This window comes from Balaenoptera acutorostrata, chromosome 10 (assembly GCF_949987535.1).
Source record: "Balaenoptera acutorostrata chromosome 10, mBalAcu1.1, whole genome shotgun sequence".
In the NCBI taxonomy this organism is placed as follows: domain Eukaryota; kingdom Metazoa; phylum Chordata; class Mammalia; order Artiodactyla; family Balaenopteridae; genus Balaenoptera; species Balaenoptera acutorostrata.
In genome coordinates, this window is record NC_080073.1 from 93,464,056 (window position 1) to 93,482,594 (window position 18,539).

The 18,539-nt window shown below is 39.2% G+C and overlaps 1 protein-coding gene across 1 annotated transcript in view; it reads left to right on the plus strand.

Moving 5' to 3' along the window:
- KIF13A (kinesin family member 13A) overlaps positions 1-18,539 on the plus strand; it is a 214,488-nt gene that overhangs the window by 76,995 nt on the left and 118,954 nt on the right. The window contains 1 exon segment of the mRNA XM_057554367.1: positions 10,105-10,117. Coding sequence (XP_057410350.1) covers positions 10,105-10,117 — 13 coding nt within the window.

The window sequence follows — 18,539 nt, forward strand, 5'->3', positions numbered from 1 at the left end:
CTCTTGGCTCTTCGCTAAAAAAAAAAAATTAATATCCTAGTTTAGTTCTTATAAGGGTGTTCAACTTCATATATGTTTATCTCATTATTTCCAAGGTTTGTTTTTTCTTTATATTCTTTTCCTTCCTTTATCATACGTGTTTTCTTAAAAACTTTTTTTTTTTCCTTAAGGGAAAAAACCTCCTGTTTTAGAAGTGCTGTCATAGCCAGAAATCACTGTGTCATTGACAACATAGTGAGCGTTTTTTCCCTCAAGATTTTACTATTATACATCCCTTTAAGGTATGCCGTCACTGCAGGAAATAGAATGCAAGGCACCTTTCTGGGCCTGGGGTCTGCTCCCAGTCCTGGGCTGTCGCTCTGTTGCTCCCAGGTGGTCCTCATTGCTGCTGACCCCCTCAGTCATTCCTGTCTTCCCAGAAAGGACACTCGAGACTCAGAATATTTTGTATTCACTTTTATGCTGGAGTATTCTTTTTTTTCCTCTAAAACTCATTTCTGAACATCAAAACCTTTTGAACTTTTTTTAAAGCGTTTAAGACCATCCATATATCCGTTGGCGGCGTTCCAGCAATGGTCGACATTCAGCTGTCCTTGTTTCAAGAGGGTTTTTTTTTAAAATTTATTTATTATTTATTCATTTATTTATTTTTGGCTGTGTTGGGTCTTCACTGCTGTGCACACGGGCTTTCTCTAGTTGCGGCGAGAGGGGGCTACTCTTTGTTGCGGTGCGCGGGCTTCTTATTGCGGTGGCTTCTCTTTGTTGCGGAGCACGGGCCCTAGGCACGTGGGCTTTAGTGTGGCATGTGGGCTCAGTAGTTGTGGCTCACGGGCTCTAGAGTGCAGGCTCAGTAGTTGTGGTGCACGGGCTTAGTTGCTCCATGGCATGTGGGATCCTCCCGGACGAGGGCTCGAACCCGGGTGCCCTGCATTGGCAGGCAGATTCTTAACCACTGCGCCACCAGGGAAGTCCCTGAAGAGTGTATTTTAAACATCATGTTTGTCTTCATTTTTATGAACATAAATTTTCTCTATTGCCAAAAGAAAACGCTCTTGTTCTTCAGCTCCCAGTAACTTTTTCCTAGATGAAATTAGTTGGAGCTGTGTTAACATTTTGCATTCATTATCCAGGAGGGCTGTTTGTTGTAGCACCAACAATAGCATCTAACATTTATTGAACGATAACCATGCACCAGTGGTGTGTAGCATTATCCTGGCTGCTGAGTGTGGTCCTGAAGGGGTGCTTTTCTAGCCTCATTTTATTTTTTTAAATTTATTTTTATTTATTTTTTTGGATTTTGGCCACGCTGCATGGCATGCAGGATGGTTCCCCAACCAGGAATCGAATCCGGACCTCCACAGTGAAAGCACCAGACGCTAACCACTAGGCAACCAGGGAACTCCCCTTCTTTCCCCATTTTATAAACACAGAAACTGAGGCTCAGAGGGGTTACATAAATGTGCCCCAAGTCAACATGGCTAGCTGATGGCAGAGCTAGAGTTGTTTGGCTCCTAATCCTTAAATCTTCACCACTATCCTGTCTTACTTCTTGCAGAAATTCCAGCCAAATGTAGTTATGCCAGAAAGATGTAGTCCAAAATATACCCCCCCCCCAAAATTAAACCATGAGTCTTTCCACTCAGGTATCAATTTAGTTCAGTTTTTCTTTCTGAGTTTTATTGAAAATGAGAGCAAGTTAAATGGAGTGGTACGTTTTTTTTTTGTTTTTTTTTTTTTTTAATTTATTTTTAGTTATTTCTGAGATATACATTTTAAAGTAATAACTAGGATTATTACTTATAACATTATACCAGAACATATAAGATTTTTAGAAGTTTCCTGTAATGTCTGAAACATTTATATTAACATATTTCCATACATATTTCCATACAAATACAAATATAAGATTTTTAGAAATTTCATGTAATGTCTGAAACATTTATATTAACATATTTCCATACAAATAACCCAATGAAAGTTTAGTATTAGTTGTTTGTTTTTTTATACTGCAGGTTCTTATTAGGCATCAGTTTTATACACATCAGTGTATACATGTCAATCCCAATCGCCCAATTCAGCACACCACCATCCCCACCTCACTGCAGTTTTCCCCCCTTGGTGTCCATATGTCCATTCTCTACATCTGTGTCTCAACTTCTGCCCTGCAAACTGGCTCATCTGTACCATTTTTCTAGGTTCCACATACATGCATTAATATACGATACTTGTTTTACTCTTTCTGACTTACTTCACTCTGTATGACAGTCTCTAGATCCATCCACTTCTCAACAAATGACTCAATTTCGTTCCTTTTTATGGCTGAGTAATATTCCATTGTATATATGTACCACAACTTCTTTATCCATTCGTCTGTTGATGGGCATTTAGGTTGCTTCCATGACCTGGCTATTGTAAATAGTGCTGCAATGAACATTCGGGTGCATGTATCTTTTTGAATTACGGTTTTCTCTGGGTATATGCCCAGTAGTGGGATTGCTGGGTCATATGGTAATTCTATTTGTAGTTTTTTAAGGAACCTCCATATTGTTCTCCATAGTGGCTGTATCAATTTACATTCCAACCAACAGTGCAAGAGGGTTCCCTTTTCTCCACACCCTCTCCAGCATTTGTTGTTTGTAGATTTTCTGATGATGCCCATTCTAACAGGAGTGAGGTGATACCTCATTGTAGTTTTGATTTGCATTTCTCTAATAATTAGTGATGTTGAGCATCTTTTCATGTGCTTCGTGGCCGTCTGTATGTCTTCTTTGGAGAAATGTCTATTTAGGTCTTCTGCCCATTTTTGGATTGGGGTGTTTGTTTCTTTGATATTGAGCTGAATGAGCTGTTTATATATTTTGGAGATTAATCCTTTGTCCGTTGATTCGTTTGCAAATATTTTCTCCCATTCTGAGGGTTGTCTTTTCGTCTTGTTTATGGTTTCCTTTGCTGTGCAAAAGCTTTGAAGTTTCATTAGGTCCCACTTGTTTATTTTTGTTTTTATTTCCATTACTCCATTACGTTTTTAAAAGAAGCAGTTCACACTGAAGGAATATTGGGATGATTGGGTTTTTTAATTGCAGATGCATTTGGAATTTTTAAACTCAACAGCATAAAATATGAAGATAATTGAAGCCATTTGTTCCTTCATTCATCTCATCAGGGCGGCTCCAAGGTCTGCAAGGGAAGGACCCTAAGAAGTCATTCCACACCACGCAGCGGTGGTTCCGTCCTTGCAGATGTAGAGGGCAGGTCAGGTGGTGGGGCACGTCAGTCAACACATTTTACAGAATCTTCCTTCAAGTCATGTTTGCTCTCTCCTTTCCATCCTGCTTTTTCTCTTGCCTTTGCCTCGCTGCCAACTGACACACCACACAGGCTGCGGTCATTGCCAAGTAGAGGGTCACCAGTACATCTCACTGCTGACTCTGTAGATGGTGTGGCCTCGATCACACCCTCTTAAAACACATCTGGCCATGTTACCCTCGTTGCACAAACCATCCATAACAGTCGCTTCTGGGAGAAGTCAAAGTCTGAGTGGCACTCAGTGCCCTCTGTGCTTTGGTTGCTGTCTGTTATTTCTACTTGATTGTTCTCCATCCCCTCTGTGTACCTGCTGCTCCCTGAGCATACCCTGTACTCTCCAACTTTGTTTTGCTCTTCTCTGCCGGACGTTTGCTCCCAGCACATCTACATACACCTTTCTGTGGCTTTATTCATAGCCTTCTCCGGGGGTGCTCAATTTTCTGCTTCCCCAGGGAAAGTGGTACTTTGCCACCTTCTTCTGACTCTACACTGCCATGGGGCAGCCATTCCTGTCTTGCATGTAAAAGCCATTCCTCCTCTGAGATCCTCCTACACATTCCTGAAGGACCTCGACACAGAGCTAACTGATGCCATTAACCACGTGGATGAGCCATGTGGACACAGACGAGCCGCATCGTTGAACATTCACGTGGATTGCTATCCAGGACCCTAGCCTAGGCTCGAAGAGCTTTCACTAAAATCTTCTAGACTCAAAAGAGGCAATACACTGTAGCTGTTATGAGTCGGGGTGGCGGGGAGGGGAGGGGGCTCTACAGCCAGAGACAACCTGGGTTTGAATCATGGCGCTGCTGCCAATTAACTGTGTGACTCTGAGTAAGTCATGCCATCTCTGTACCTTACACCCAGTATTTTTCATCTGAAAAAAAATAATAAAGGGAACTTTATAGGGTTATCAAATATGTTAAATGAGTAAAATCAGGTAGAACTAACAGAAAAATATAGTTAGAGCTCCGTAAGTGTTAGTTATTAATTAAAGTGATGATCGTCCATTCCATTTCACAGACATACTGCTATGACCAGCTTAGAGTTTACCGTTCTGATATATTACACCTCAGTCATTGACTGCAACATCTTCTCTTGCTACCACTACACCATCTTTGCTCTTTCATTTTATCCAGACCACGAGTTTCTTGCTTGCTGTTTTCTTCCAGTCTGTCATCCTCCTCCTGACTTGACTTCCTTCTCGACCCAACCTGTGCTTTATTGGATCTTCCCCTTGGACCATATCAGCCTCTGTCCAACCACAGGGATTTGAGTTCTTGGAAAGCACCACTGTCAGAAAAATTCATAGGTAGAAAAATCAAAGTCTTCTAGAAAATAGGAGGTTAGGAGGAAAACAATATTAAACATACCTTAAACCCAGTAGATTCCAGAGGACATACTCTTCCAAGCAAACCAGATATATTGGTGTTAAAAGTCTGCTCTGGTTGGTAACATTTCCCCTTAAATGAATCAGCTTCCTATTTAAAAAGGATAACCAACAAAGACCTACTGTATAGCCCAGGGAACTCTGCTAAGTGTTATGGGGCAGCCTGGATGGGAGGGGAGTCTGGGGGAGAATGGATACATGTATATGTATGGCTGAGTCGCTTGCTGTGCACCTGAAAAATCACAACATTGTTAGTCAGCTATACTCCGATATAAAAGAAAAAGTTAAAAAAAATGAATCAGCTTCATCAGTGTTCAGAAAATTTTGCTGTAGCTTCATATAAGCTTTATAACCTGCTGACTCTAATACCTCTTTTTTAAGGTTTTAAAACCAGGCCTTGTCATGGAATTTAATGTTTTTGGCATTTGCATTCTTCTTGTGGTTGGTTTCAGAGGCTCTTCAAAATATGTAACCCCATCTGCTTTTTATAACTCATAGAAGTGCTTGTTATATGTTTTAAATATATGAATATGTTCATTTGTTGGTATACAAATATATAAACTTATCTTCAAACTAAAGTTAATGAATCGTCATTGAAGATAAACCTTTATACCCACCTATCCAACCAAATCCCAACCCTGTATCATCCTGTATCCCACTGTCTCTTTCTGTGGACAAACTACTGAGCTCGGTGACAGAACAGTCCTATGATGCTCTGGTCCTACGAAGCGAGCTGTGTACTCCGATGCTTTTTGCACACACGGTTCTCCCTATTGGGATGCCATTTCTTCACCCTGTCAGCTGGGTGCCTCTATTCAGCCTTCTAGATTTCCCTCTCTAGAAGGGTAATTTCTCTTCTTTCCCAGTTCATATTTCCCTGTTTGGGGCATCTCTGCACATCACAGAGTGTGTATAAGTTCCATTTATTGTTGTCTGAAAGGCAGCATGTCTAATTTATTTTTGTACCTCAACAGAGCAGCACACAGTATGTGCTTAAATATTTGTTGACTGAATATGGCTCTTTGTTTCTGTCTGTGCTTTGACACTCATCACAGCCCACTTGATATCAGTTATTCACGTATGCATCTGTCTCTGTTACAAGCTGTTAAGCTTCTTGAGGTCAGAGATCATGCCTCATTCCTCTAATATCCCTCAAAGCACCTGTGATGTGCAGTGTAGGAATCGGTACTCAGTAAACGCTTGCTGGTTAACAGGATTACTTGGACTCTGATGTGACCCAATGTTTAGCTCTCCAAGTGGGAAGTGAAAATCAAGGGCTTTATAAAGTATATGTCCTTAGAGTAATCTCCAGGAGTCAAATGTCATTTAGCTCTATATCTTTGTGGTATAGGTTGTGACAGTTTCCAACCATCAATCAATAACATCGTTAGCACATGGAAGAGAACTTTCTGTTTCAGAAGAAGTCACTGATCATTCATGTCTCTTGAAGCGCTGACTGGGGTTAGGGCTTGTGGACATGAGAGTCTTTGGCCATCTAACTTGTAAGTAGCTCACTGTAGTCAATAGGCTGTAAATAATGGACAAAAGACTCCTTGTCCCAGAAATCTTTCAGTGTGAGGTGTGAGGAAAGAACGACAGCTATATAGGATTGCTGTCATTGTAATATGCTATTTATACTGCCTTATTTACTTCACTCTCTTGTTAAACTTTTCAGGTTTGTACTATATACTAAGTTGAGTACTGACGGCTCATTTCAAGACCTGGCCCGATATAGATCCAGCTTATCTTTACAGCCCCATTTCCATGTGTGTATATCTCCTCTCATCTCATCAAACTGAACCTGCATTTCTGAACCTAGTTGACCTCTGAAGGTTTTGAGGGCTTGACCCTTGTTGGCATCCCATTGAACTTCTCTGTATGAAATGCTGATCTAGAGAAATAATTATTTTAAAATAAGACATTGGAAACAGTCTACATTTTCTGACAATCCTTGGCATCTTCTCTGCTATTAAATGCAAGCAATCTTGCCCCCGTGAGAATTCCCAGGTTTGATCCCTGGTTGGGGAACTAAGATCCCACAAGCCACGTGGCATGGCCAAAAAAAAGAAAAAATCTTGCCCCCAAATTTTGGAATTGTGGGATTGAGGGGGTGGTGGAAGAAAATCCTCACATCCAGATTATGTTTAACCCATTAATGTAAAAAATTACTTCCGAGTTCTTATTCAGTTCTACATAAATATGTGGTGTTGGGGACTGAGATCATGCAAGTAGCATGTGGCATAGCCTCTGCTTTCAAGGGGTTTAGGTCTTAGGGATACACGAGATTCCAATTCAGACAGGATCACCAAAGGCTACAGGACTTTATGTGTGCTCGTGAGTGTTAAGCTGTTTTGTTGACCATAGGAATCCTGGGGTATCAGAGGTAGTGAAGGCCAAGGTGCTCTCAAACAATTGATGAGGAATTGAGAGAGTGGAGCCTTGAGCTGGATGTTGGAGAGGAGAAAATTCTATCGGGCAGAAGGGGGTGAAAGGCATGGAAATTACATGAGTTGTGTGAGAAATGCACACAGTGTGGGTGACCTTGAAGAGATCCATCAACTTGCTTGTCCTGGGAGAGGAAGGAACCTTTGGTGTTTTGCAAAGGGATGTTCTTTGTAGTTCATTGGATGTTTGTTAGCCAGGAATATCGCCTCTTTCTCTAAGTGAGCCACGCAGGTATCAGCAATAGGCTGGACCTAACAGAGTTAGACGGAACTCTTTGTTGATAAGACTTTGTTGATATAATCAACAAAGGTTGTAACTTAAAAAAAAAATGTATCTAATATTGATTATGTTTCTGATAGATTTTTATATTATTTATTTTCTTTCATAGATACATGTGTGAGAATTTTTATCTTTACATTGCAATATCACATTAGTTGTTTTTTTCCCAAAGGATAGCATGCCATATTTGGTTGTAGTATCAGTATTACTCATGTTGGAAAAATTTTTCTTCTCAGGCCCCAAAAAAATGATATATAGCCTCTGGGGATTGGGGTGGTAAACTATGGTTCTGAATTAGGATAACTTAGTTGCTTATCACCTAATTCAAACTTCAAGAAATGTTTGTTTACCAATTAATGAAGTACAGTTGTGATAAACTAAATGACCTACTTTTCCTTCTGTAGCCAGGATCCTTGTTCTAAACTAAACGACGAGTAATTTGGGTAGTGGCAATTTCACTTAGTGGCTTGCCTTTTTCCCATGCATCCCAGTCTCCCTTTATTCTTAACAAACCATCCTTAGAAACACAAAAGAAGGTAGCAGAATTACATTGGCATTCCCATATTATGTGCTATCTTTCTAAGAGAGAGGAATACACTTACAAAGTACTTAAAATGTTGAAATAAGACTGGTTTCCTGATAGGAATAAAGAAAACTGTATTGAAATGTCAGTATAGAAAGGATAACTCTATTATTGGACAGCGAAGGAGGTCAGTGTACTACTGGCTACAAACCAGCACTTGTTCTGTGCCACTGGTGACAGTTATTGTACAGTCCTGAAACACATGAGAATCCTGGAGAAATCCCTAGGATTTCTGTTAGCATGTTCTACCCCCATTAGATTACTTGGTTCATTGTAGCCTAAATGCGAAGCATATATTTTATTAATTTGGCCCATGCTGTTTCATATGGTTGCCTTATCACAAGCCAAGTCAAGTGGTTTTTCTTTACCCTGTTAAATAAAGCCGCAATTTAAATGGCTTTTAAAAAATCAGGCAAGCAAAATAAGAGAAGGCGTTGTCAAAAGTACTGTGCGTGAGGTTTTCATCATTGTTCTACCTGCTCAGAGCAGATGCCTTCTAGAGCAGTTGTTCCACTTAAGGACATTTTCTTGGCAGAAACCTCAAGTTTTATGCAGAGAGCAAAGACCCGTGGCTTTCTTAGAATTAAAAACACTCATGCAGTTTTATAACAACATCTATAAATGTTTATCTTGTTTTAAAGGACAGAAGCACAGAATGTTGAGACTTGCTTAATACCAGCCAGAGATACCAGTTTTTCTAGAAAGTTTTTCTCTAAAACCTGAAGACAAAAATCACATTCCTATTGTGCCTTCCTGGGGTCATGACATAAGGACTCATTTACTTTTTAGCTAATTTATGGAATTTCAAGAAGATAATTTTTTATCATCATCATTATAAGAAATGTCATGATTTTCTTTCCGTAGATTTAAAGGTTAGAGTTACCTACCTGATTGTGGAATCCATGGAGTTTCTTTCCTTGATTCTGAGCTCTGGGTTTTATTTGGGGCTCTCAAGTTTCTGTGAGGAGTGTTAGACACAATGATGGAGAAAGAACACCATGCTGTTTTTGCCTGTACCTTTTGGTTTCCATGCCCTCTGCCCTGGAAAATCCATTTCTTGCCTTTTGGGAGGTCTGAGGTCTTCTGCCAGCGTTCAGTGGGTGTTCTATAGGAGCAGTTCCACGTGTAGATGTATTTCTGATGTATCTGTGGGGAGGAAGGTGATCTCCGCGTCTTACTCTTCCGCCATCTTCTCCTCTCCAATCTGGAAAATCCATTTCTTATTCTCATGATTCTATTCCCTGTGAAGAAGGATTAAGGCCACAGGAAAAATTCCCCCATTTCTATTTAACAATAATTTTGCAGTTTCTGAATTGATGATATTGGAGGTTGATTAATTATAACCACATCAAGAAGGCCAAGACCCTGTGATAGGATCACATACCATAAAAATCATAGTTCAGCTCAATTTTGTATATGATCAAAACATTTACAAAGCAAGTAATCCTAATGGTTTGTTACTTTGAAAACTATTTCCTTTTCCGAGTTTTTTCTGGATGCAGTTTCAGTCATTTTTGAATGCAAAAAATGAATGATAAAAAAATGCGTGTGTTATTGGTGATAAGGAAGGATGTAACTTGCTTTTAAATTTTTATTCAGGGTTGAAATATGTGAAAATTGTCATCTAAACCATGGTTTTTAATTGGGAAAAAAAATCCTATATTGATTAGAGTATTTTTCAAAGGAAATATACATATATATTAAGGCAAATTTAAGAAAAATTTAAATGTGAAAATTGATTTTAAAGTATTTGACCGCATGCAGTATGATTGCAGCATCTTTCTTTATTCCGATGCTCTTTTTGTTGGCATTTTTAGTATCATTAAAAACACCTCTGAATGACTGGATACATTCTATTAAACCAGAAAAGAAACTGAGGCCCACACTATATTTTTGAACAAATACAAAAGTTTATCACCTCAGGCAGTGAAGTGAATATGGCTCCTGATCTTTGTGAAGTAGAATATCTTTCAGATCATGTAATCAAGATGCTGAGTTTCCCTTGTTTTTTTTCTCTTTCATTGCTTCCTTCTGACGTGTGCCTGCTATGTTGACAACGCTCTCTACTTCTGCTGCTGAATGTTTTGTTCCCATCATTTAGGAAACCTCCCAAGGTAAGCACTGATAAGGAATTTGGCATGCATGCTGGCCAAGTGTGCCAAAATCCTGAATTTTATCCATCACAATAACCCATGTGAAGCACCTCTGCTTTTGAGAAGACAAATTGGCATTCTAATATAAAACTTAAACCGTGAGCAAACAATTAATGTTGGTAATGATATAAAATGCGAATGGTCCTCTACATTTACAAAGCACTTTCATACATTATTTCATTCTTGGAATTAATGCTTGGGTCAGAACAAACCTGTTTGGTTACTGTTTCTATTTTATTGATGATGAAATGAGGCTCAGAGAGATGAAATAAAATGTCCTAATTCACAGATTGGGTAAGCGGAGAACTAGATAATATCACCACCTAGAAAATGGAAAAACAAAAATGGTAACATAATGATAGGTTAGTAACTATGGTTATTGACTGGACAAACTATCTTTTCTGGGTCCTACTAAGAATAATTGATATCATCAGAAAAATTCTCCAAACTTCTAGGGTTTCAACCATCTACCGACTTTATGTGCTTTTTTTGGAGTTTCTAGCCAATCACAAAGTCCACTAATTAGAGCTAGCCCCCTTGTTCTGGCCAGCCTTTGATGGCATGTGTGCCAGTGAGAAGCCCAAAAGTTAGAGAGTAGGTAGGAAAAGAAGAAAATGAGAAACAGGACATCTGAATGACCAACTCCTAAATAATTGAAGGCTTATTTTATTACTGGTGAGTATTTTATTGGGTATCCAAGGGACACTTAGTGCCAAAAGGAAGGAAAAATGCAACAAGCCCCTGACCAATGATGCTGGTTATAGCTTTGTTTTTTGAGATGGGATCAAGTCACGCTACACCCACACACATTATCTGGTCAGAATCTAAGGCATGTTGGGTGAGGGGAAGAAATGCAGAATAGATTAGGTTTACTTACCTCTGGGATTATGAAGGAAAATCTAACTTAGCTTTTGAAGTATTGAAAGCCACTAAATTGCTAAATGTTAGCCTTTTATGTTTATTGAAGGCAGTATAGGAATGGTCCTTGGCACTGAGAGTTCCAGCTCCAAGAAGGAAGGCATGCATTGAACAAATAATACGAAATCTTTTAAGAAAGAGGAAATATATGATGTTTAGAAGTATAAGCACTGGCATCCTGGTCAAATCTGGGGGATTGGAAGGTCCTCCCTGAGCAATTATTGATGTGGATATATCCCTAAAATTTGCAACCAAAAATGTCTCTGCTACTCAGAAAGATGGGAGCTCCCCTTAAGTAGCTCTTCCTTCCCTTGCTGTTGATTCCTAGAGGTTTCAGAACAGACAGTCCACCTTGTGATATATTTCATTCTTTCCCTACAGAAAAAGGCAATGAAATCCTGAGCAATTCCACATATGGTTACTTAATGAAGGAGAAACAGTGAAATGAAAAAGAGGCACAAAAACACATTTTCTAAAAAATCGCTAATTGCTTTATACACAGAAAATGTTCTGGTTATTTTCTATCCAGTATCTATAGTATGGTGGTTTCACTAGGTATCCTACTGATAGTTCCTAAGAAGTGTCGTAAAACTATCAAAATAAAATGAATGTTAAATCACCACATTTAAATATGTATGTGCATGCCATAATACACATCTGGAAAGTATAAAGATCATCTTGAAATAAAATAAATGACATAATAGAGTCAAATTTTTTAGAAAGACACTAAAATAGATAAGGTCTTTTCTTGCAGAAACTGTTAATATTGAAAGCAAATGGGAAATGGAAAGATATTTTTAATGATGATTATATAAGCATGAAATTTTATTGATTTAAAACAATGAGATTTTGAACATGAATAATTAGCAAAAGCATCAAAGAAGACAGGTTGTTTCGATTTAACAAATATTCTGGGTAAGGGCCAAGTGCTGCATGAACCAGACCTGATCCTAGCATTCTAAAACGGTTGGGGTAGGGAACATATGCACAATATAAAATCAGTTGTGTTAAAGGCCACAAGAGGAAAATATTTGTGGAACTCATAGGATGAAGAGTCCTGTTCTGACTTCTGCAGAACTGACAGCTAAGACTGGACAAAATATTAAAAACCTATACTTGAAGGCACTGGAAAAATACCAAGTTAATGGACAATTACCAGACGAAGATCTAAGAGGAGGTGGAAATGTAGAGAGGTGAATCTGGTATTTGGGTGTTTGCCATTCAGACAAAAGTAGCTTAAAGGCAGAGCTGTGTTTCTGACAGTCTTGTAGGGTCTAGGGGACCAGGGGGAAACAGTGTTGGAATTCAGGGTCTTCCAGAGGTGGAATCCTTGGCAAACTTCTTATGGTTTCGGTTGGCAACATGGTTTGCGACCCAGCCTTGGGTGGGGTGTAAAGGTGAAACAGAAGTAAACCAGTCCTCACATGGATTGCTGTGTGATTGCAAGTTTCTTTGTGTGATCCAGGAAGTCCCGAGCACTAAAAATGGATCAAATGTAGGTCCCCATCTCACCTGGCAGGAAAGCAAATGTAATCCTGTCTCTAATGATTCTACAAGGCATTTAAAAAATATGATGTGCAGCATCCAATCAAAGATAGAGGTGCATTGCAAGATAAGGCAACGTGAACAAGAACTATGCTAACGTATATATATGGAATCTAAAAAATTGGTACCGATGGACCTAGTGCCAGGGCAGAAATAAAGACACAGACGTAGAGAATGGACTTGAGGACATGGAGGGGAAAGGGAAGCTGGGACTCAGTGAGAGAGTAGCATTGACATATATACACTACGAAATGTAAAATAGATAGCTAGTGGGAAGCTGCTTCATAGCACAGGGAGATCAGCTTGATGCTTTGTGATGACCTTGAGGGGTGGGATAGGGAGGGTGGGAGGGAGGCTTAAGAGGGAGGGAATATGGATATATATGTATGCATATAGCTGATTCACTTTGTTGTACAGCAGAAACTAACACAACATTGTAAAGCAATTATACTCCAATAAAGATGTAAAAAAAAAAAGAACTAACAGAAATAATAAAGAAGTAGAAATAGAATCACAGATACTTCAGATATTCAAATTGTTAGGCATGAACTTTAAAATAGCTATGCTTATTATATTCAAAGAGATAAAAGACAAGATTTTAAAATGTTAGAGAGGACTGGAAATTATATAAAGTGACAAAACAAATTTGGAAAATTACCCAACAGAAATTCTTACCCTGACAAACCCAAAACCAAAATTAAGAACTTAGGGTTTAGCAGCAGAATAGATCCAGCTAAAGAGAGAGTTAAATAATTAGAAGAGAAGATAGGTTAGCAGAAAATATCAAAATGAAGTACAGAGGAGACAAATGGTGCTGGAACAACTGGACATCCGCATGCACAGAAATGAACTTAGACCTTATACCCTTCACAAAAATTAACTCAAAATGGATCATAGATCTAAATATAAAATGCAAAACCATAGAACTTCTAGAAAATAACATAAGGGAAATCTTGGAGAACGTGGGGTTGGTGATCAGTTTTTAGATACAACATCGAAAGTCTATCCATAAAAATAAAATTGATTAATGGGATTTCATTAAAAGTAAAAACTTCGGCTCTGCTAAGACACTGTTTAGAGAATAAAAAGAAAGCTGCAGACTAGGAGAAAATATTTGTAAAACTAATCTGATAAAGGACAATTATCCAAAATATGCAAAGAACTCTTAAAACTCAACAGTAAGCAAGTGAACTACCCAATGGAAAAAAATGGGCAAAAGACCAGAAAAGACCCTTCATCAAAGAAGATACACAAATGGCAAATACACACATGAAAAAATGCTCAACATCATATGTCATAAGGAAATTACACATTAAAACAACACTGAGATACCACTACACACCTATTAGAATGGCTAAAATCCAAAAATCTGTCAAGACCAAAGCTTGTGAGGATGTGGAACTCTCTGTTGCTGGTGAGAATGGAAAGTGGTGTAGAAAGTGTGGAAAGGCAACGTGGAAGTTTCATGTAATGCTGAACATATTCTTATCGTACAACCAAGCAATCATGCTTCTAGCTACTTACTCAAATGAGTTGAAAATTTCTATCTATACAGAAACCTGCACATGAGTGTTTACAGCAGCTTCATTCAAAATTGCCAAAAACTGGAAGCATCCAAGATGTCCTTCAGTAAGGGAATGGATAAGCAAACTGTGGTCACGATCCTGATGCTTCTCTCAGGCCTGACCCCAAAGGGAAAGTGCCCACTGGACCTTACAAATCTCGCCACCAACTTGCATTCTCTTGTCATTAATATGTGTTTTCCTAAGGAATATCTTTTCATTATTCTCTGTGTGGGCAGTTATTGAAATTATGTCTAATTATATGATGATGGTAAATAATCATCACCTAACTGCAATATTTACTGTTTCTATTATGTGTAAGGATTTTGTACATTTTACTAAAAAATATTCTAAGGTAGAAGTGCTGATTAGGAGAAAGGAGGGGCTGTCATTTTGAATATTTGGTTGAGTTATCACTATTCCTACCCAACTGTTATGAAGGAAAAATTCTCACATTCTTTATATCCATCCCTGGAACTGTACTCTTAGAATGCTATTTTCATTGTTAAAATTAATAATAGCTATCTTTAATTCAGCACTTACAATATGCCAGGTCCACTTTATTTTTTATTTTATTTTATTTTATTTGGCTATGTCGAGTCTTAGTTTTGGCACACGGGATCTTTGTTGAGGCATGCAGGAATTTTCTCGTTACGGTGCGTGGTCTGCTTGGGTTTCTCTCTAGTTGTGGTGTGTGGGTTTTCTCTCTCTAGTTGCGACGTGCGGGCTCCAGGGCACGTGGGCTCTGTAGTTTGCAGCACATGGGCTTAGTTGCCCTGCGGCATGTGGGATCTTAGTTCCCCGACCAGGGATCAAACCTGTGTCCCCTGCATTGGCAGGCAGACTCTTTACCACTGGACCACCTGAGGAGTCCCTGCCAGATCCACTTTAAATCCAAATTAAAATTCAGTGCCAACTTGGATGCCTTCAGAGAGGAAGGGGGGAAATCAGTAGTTGCCAGGAGGAGTGAGAGGAGAGGATAGATGAATAAATAGGTGAAGTACAGGATTTTTAGGGCACTGAAACTATTCTGTATGATACTTTAAGGGTGGATTATGACATTATGCATTTATCAAAACTCATAGGACTGTACAGCTCAAAAGAGTGAACCTTAATGTATGGAGTTTAGTTATTAATAATGTATCAATATTGGTTTATCTATTTATAACAAATACAACACACTAATGCAAGTTATTAGTAATGGGAAACTGCCAAGGGGGCGTTCAAGAAGAGGGAGTACATGGAAACTCTTTGCACTAGCTGCTCAATTTTTCTGTAAACCTAAACTCCTTTAAAAAATTATCATGAAAAAATAAATTAATTCATACTCACAGAAGAAAAAAGAAAAGCCATGTGATCATCTCAGTAGATGCAGAAAAAAGCATTTGACAAGGTTCAACACTTATTTATGATATAAACTTGCAGCAAGCTAGTAGTAGACAGAAATCTCCTTAAAATGGTAAAGGGCATCCATTACACATCTTCAGCTGTCATCGTATTTAACTTTCCATCCAAGATGGGGAATAAGGCGAGGATATTGCTCTAGCTACCTCTAATAAAAGAAATTCACCAATAAAGATGAAAAAAAAAGAAATTCAGATTGGAAAGGAGGAAGCAAAAGCATCTTTATTTGTAGGTAATAAAGTCATATATTTGAAAAAAATTAAGAAATCTCTAAATAAACTTCTAGACCTTAACAAGTGGCAATGTAGCAAGAAAAAGGTGAAAATACAAATTGTACTTCTTTACACTAGCATGAACAATTCAAAAATAAAAATTTAAAACAACCCAATAAATTACAGTAGCTTCAAGAACATTAAATACTTAGGGATATACTTAGTGAAAAATGCACAAGACCTTTTTATTAACATCCCACATACATATTTGGCCATTGGATTGTAGACAGATGTGCCGAGAGATGGAGAAAATATCAACTATATTCAGAGAATGACATAGCATAGAGATGGACTACTGGTACGTGAAGGGGAGTCCTGGGTGACACATCCAGAAGGAGGTTGAGGAGATTCCCTGGCGGTCCAGTGGTTAGGACTCTGCACTTCACTGCCAAGGGCCCAGGTTCGATCCCTGGTCTGGGAACTAAGATCCAACAAGCCATGTGGTGTGGCCAAAAAAAAAATTAAAAAAGAAGGAGGTTGAAACCAAATCCAGCTGTGGAAGACCTTGACGCCAGGGTTGGACCTTGATACATTCAGTGTCTCTGTTGCCTATTTTGAACAAGGCAATGGCGTAGTTCAGGCTCCCTTTCAGAAGGTTAATCTGAAAGCAGAGCATAAAATAAATTGGGTTTGGCCAGTGGTTGGGCTCGGGATGGTATTCAATAAAATGTGCCAGGAAAGAGGTAATGAGGGCCTGCACTGGCGCAATGCCATGAGACTGGAGAAGAGGAAGGGAAGAATGATCAAAACATTGCAGAACTAAAGTATCCAGGACTTGGGTGCCTATAGCATGTGGGAGAAGACAATACAGCAAGAGGAGTCGGAGTTCAGGTTTAGAGTGGGTTGAATTGGAAATGATGGCAAAACATCTGATAGAGATATACCTAGCAGGTTGTACAAGGTTTGTAGTCTGCCCTAGAAAGGTCAGGTAAATTCTTGTGGGAAGGAGATAGGAGATAAAGGAAGAGGTATTGATTATGTTGTCAAGGAAGAAAGGATTAAATGGAATAGAAGACCTGAGAGTAGAGGCTAACACCCTGGGACCCATCCGGCTCTAGGGAATGGAAAGATGGGGAAGAACCAATGAAAACTCGGAAGAGAAAGCAGGTACTCATGTGGTACTGCTGCTCGTGATGGCATTGAGGACACATACTTACACTCGCCAAATTGTGTTTCTTTTGTTCTTAAAAGTTATTTTTTCTAGTGTTGTATTAGGACAAGGAAAAAAATATTCTTCTGGTTGACATTTAAAAGTGAGATTAAACATTTTTTAATATTGCATGGGTATGTAGCATATTAGAATAGAAAGGAAAATTTACACAGATTTATCCTTGTATAAATTGTTTTGTACTATACATTTGGATTTTTCTCTCTGGTGTTACATTTTGTAAATTTGTACTCCAGAGTGGAGAAACATTTATTTTAGCATGGGCTGAGTGCATACCTATTAATCCTTTTACCAGTAGCATATTATGCAGTGTTTATTGGAGTGTGTTCTACTTCCCTTAAAAAGAAAAATAAGCTTTAGACAAACATGGAGACACCTGCTTTATGCCTCCTCGTTAGTTTAAAACAAAGAGCCTTGGGACTTCCCTGGTGGTGAAGTGGTTAAGAATCCACCTGCCAATGCAGGGGACAGTGGTTCGAGCCCGGTCTGGGAAGATCCCACATGCCACGGAACAACTAAGCCTGTGAGCCACAACTACTGAGCCTGTGCTCTAGAGCCCATGAGCCACAACTACTGAGTCCATGTGCTGCAACTACTGAAGCCTGCACGCCTAGAGCCCGTGCTCTGCAACAAGAGAAGCCACCGCAGTAAGAAGCCCGTGCACCGCAACGAAGAGTAGCTCCCGCTCACCGCAACTAGAGAAAGCTTGCGCGCAGCAACGAAGACCCAATGCAGCCAAAAATAAATAAACAAATAAAGCAGAGCCTTTGTCTCATAATTTTCGGAGTTGAAATAGGTGTGTTTTTCCTTATTGGTCTGACTGTAGTTTTGAGTCTAAGGTTTCTGTCTTAGCGGTATTGCAGATGGAGGTAAAAAGGGGACATTGCTTGTTTGCTTAGCCACCTTCTCACAAACATTGGATTTTGGCAGGGAGGTGGTACAGAGGGAGAAGACACATGTGTAAGATCTCTATCTAATTATGTGTTAACACACGCTTTATTGATGGAAAACAGGAAAATGTCCCAGTCACAGTAGCTTTGCCTTCAGAAGCCCAGTTCTGGATCTCCCCAATGGCCCTCAGAATATCAGGCATGTTCTAGGACCGTTCACTTTTCCTGCTTTTCTCATTTCTGGCACAAGTGTCTTACTTTCCCCCAGAGCCACACTGAAATACATGCAGAGAAAAACAAATGAATTCTTCCTCCTTTTTCTGTTTTCTTCTTCATCCCTCAGTGTTTACTGAGCACCTTCCATGTGCCAAGTGAGCACTTTGAAGCTGGAAGAAATTTCTGAACTCAGACTGTTCAGACCCTCTTCTTTAAGACCAAGGAGATTGAGGCTTAAGGAATGAATCAGCCAAGACCATCCAGTGAGAGAGCTTTTTGGCCCCAATTCTAGGCCTTCTGATTGCTGCTACTACCTGTTACTCCACATGGTTGTAAAGTGTTTTTTCTATTTGTTGGGTTTTATGCAGTAAAGAAAATGGGAAAGAGTAAGAAGGAAGAGTTTGGGGA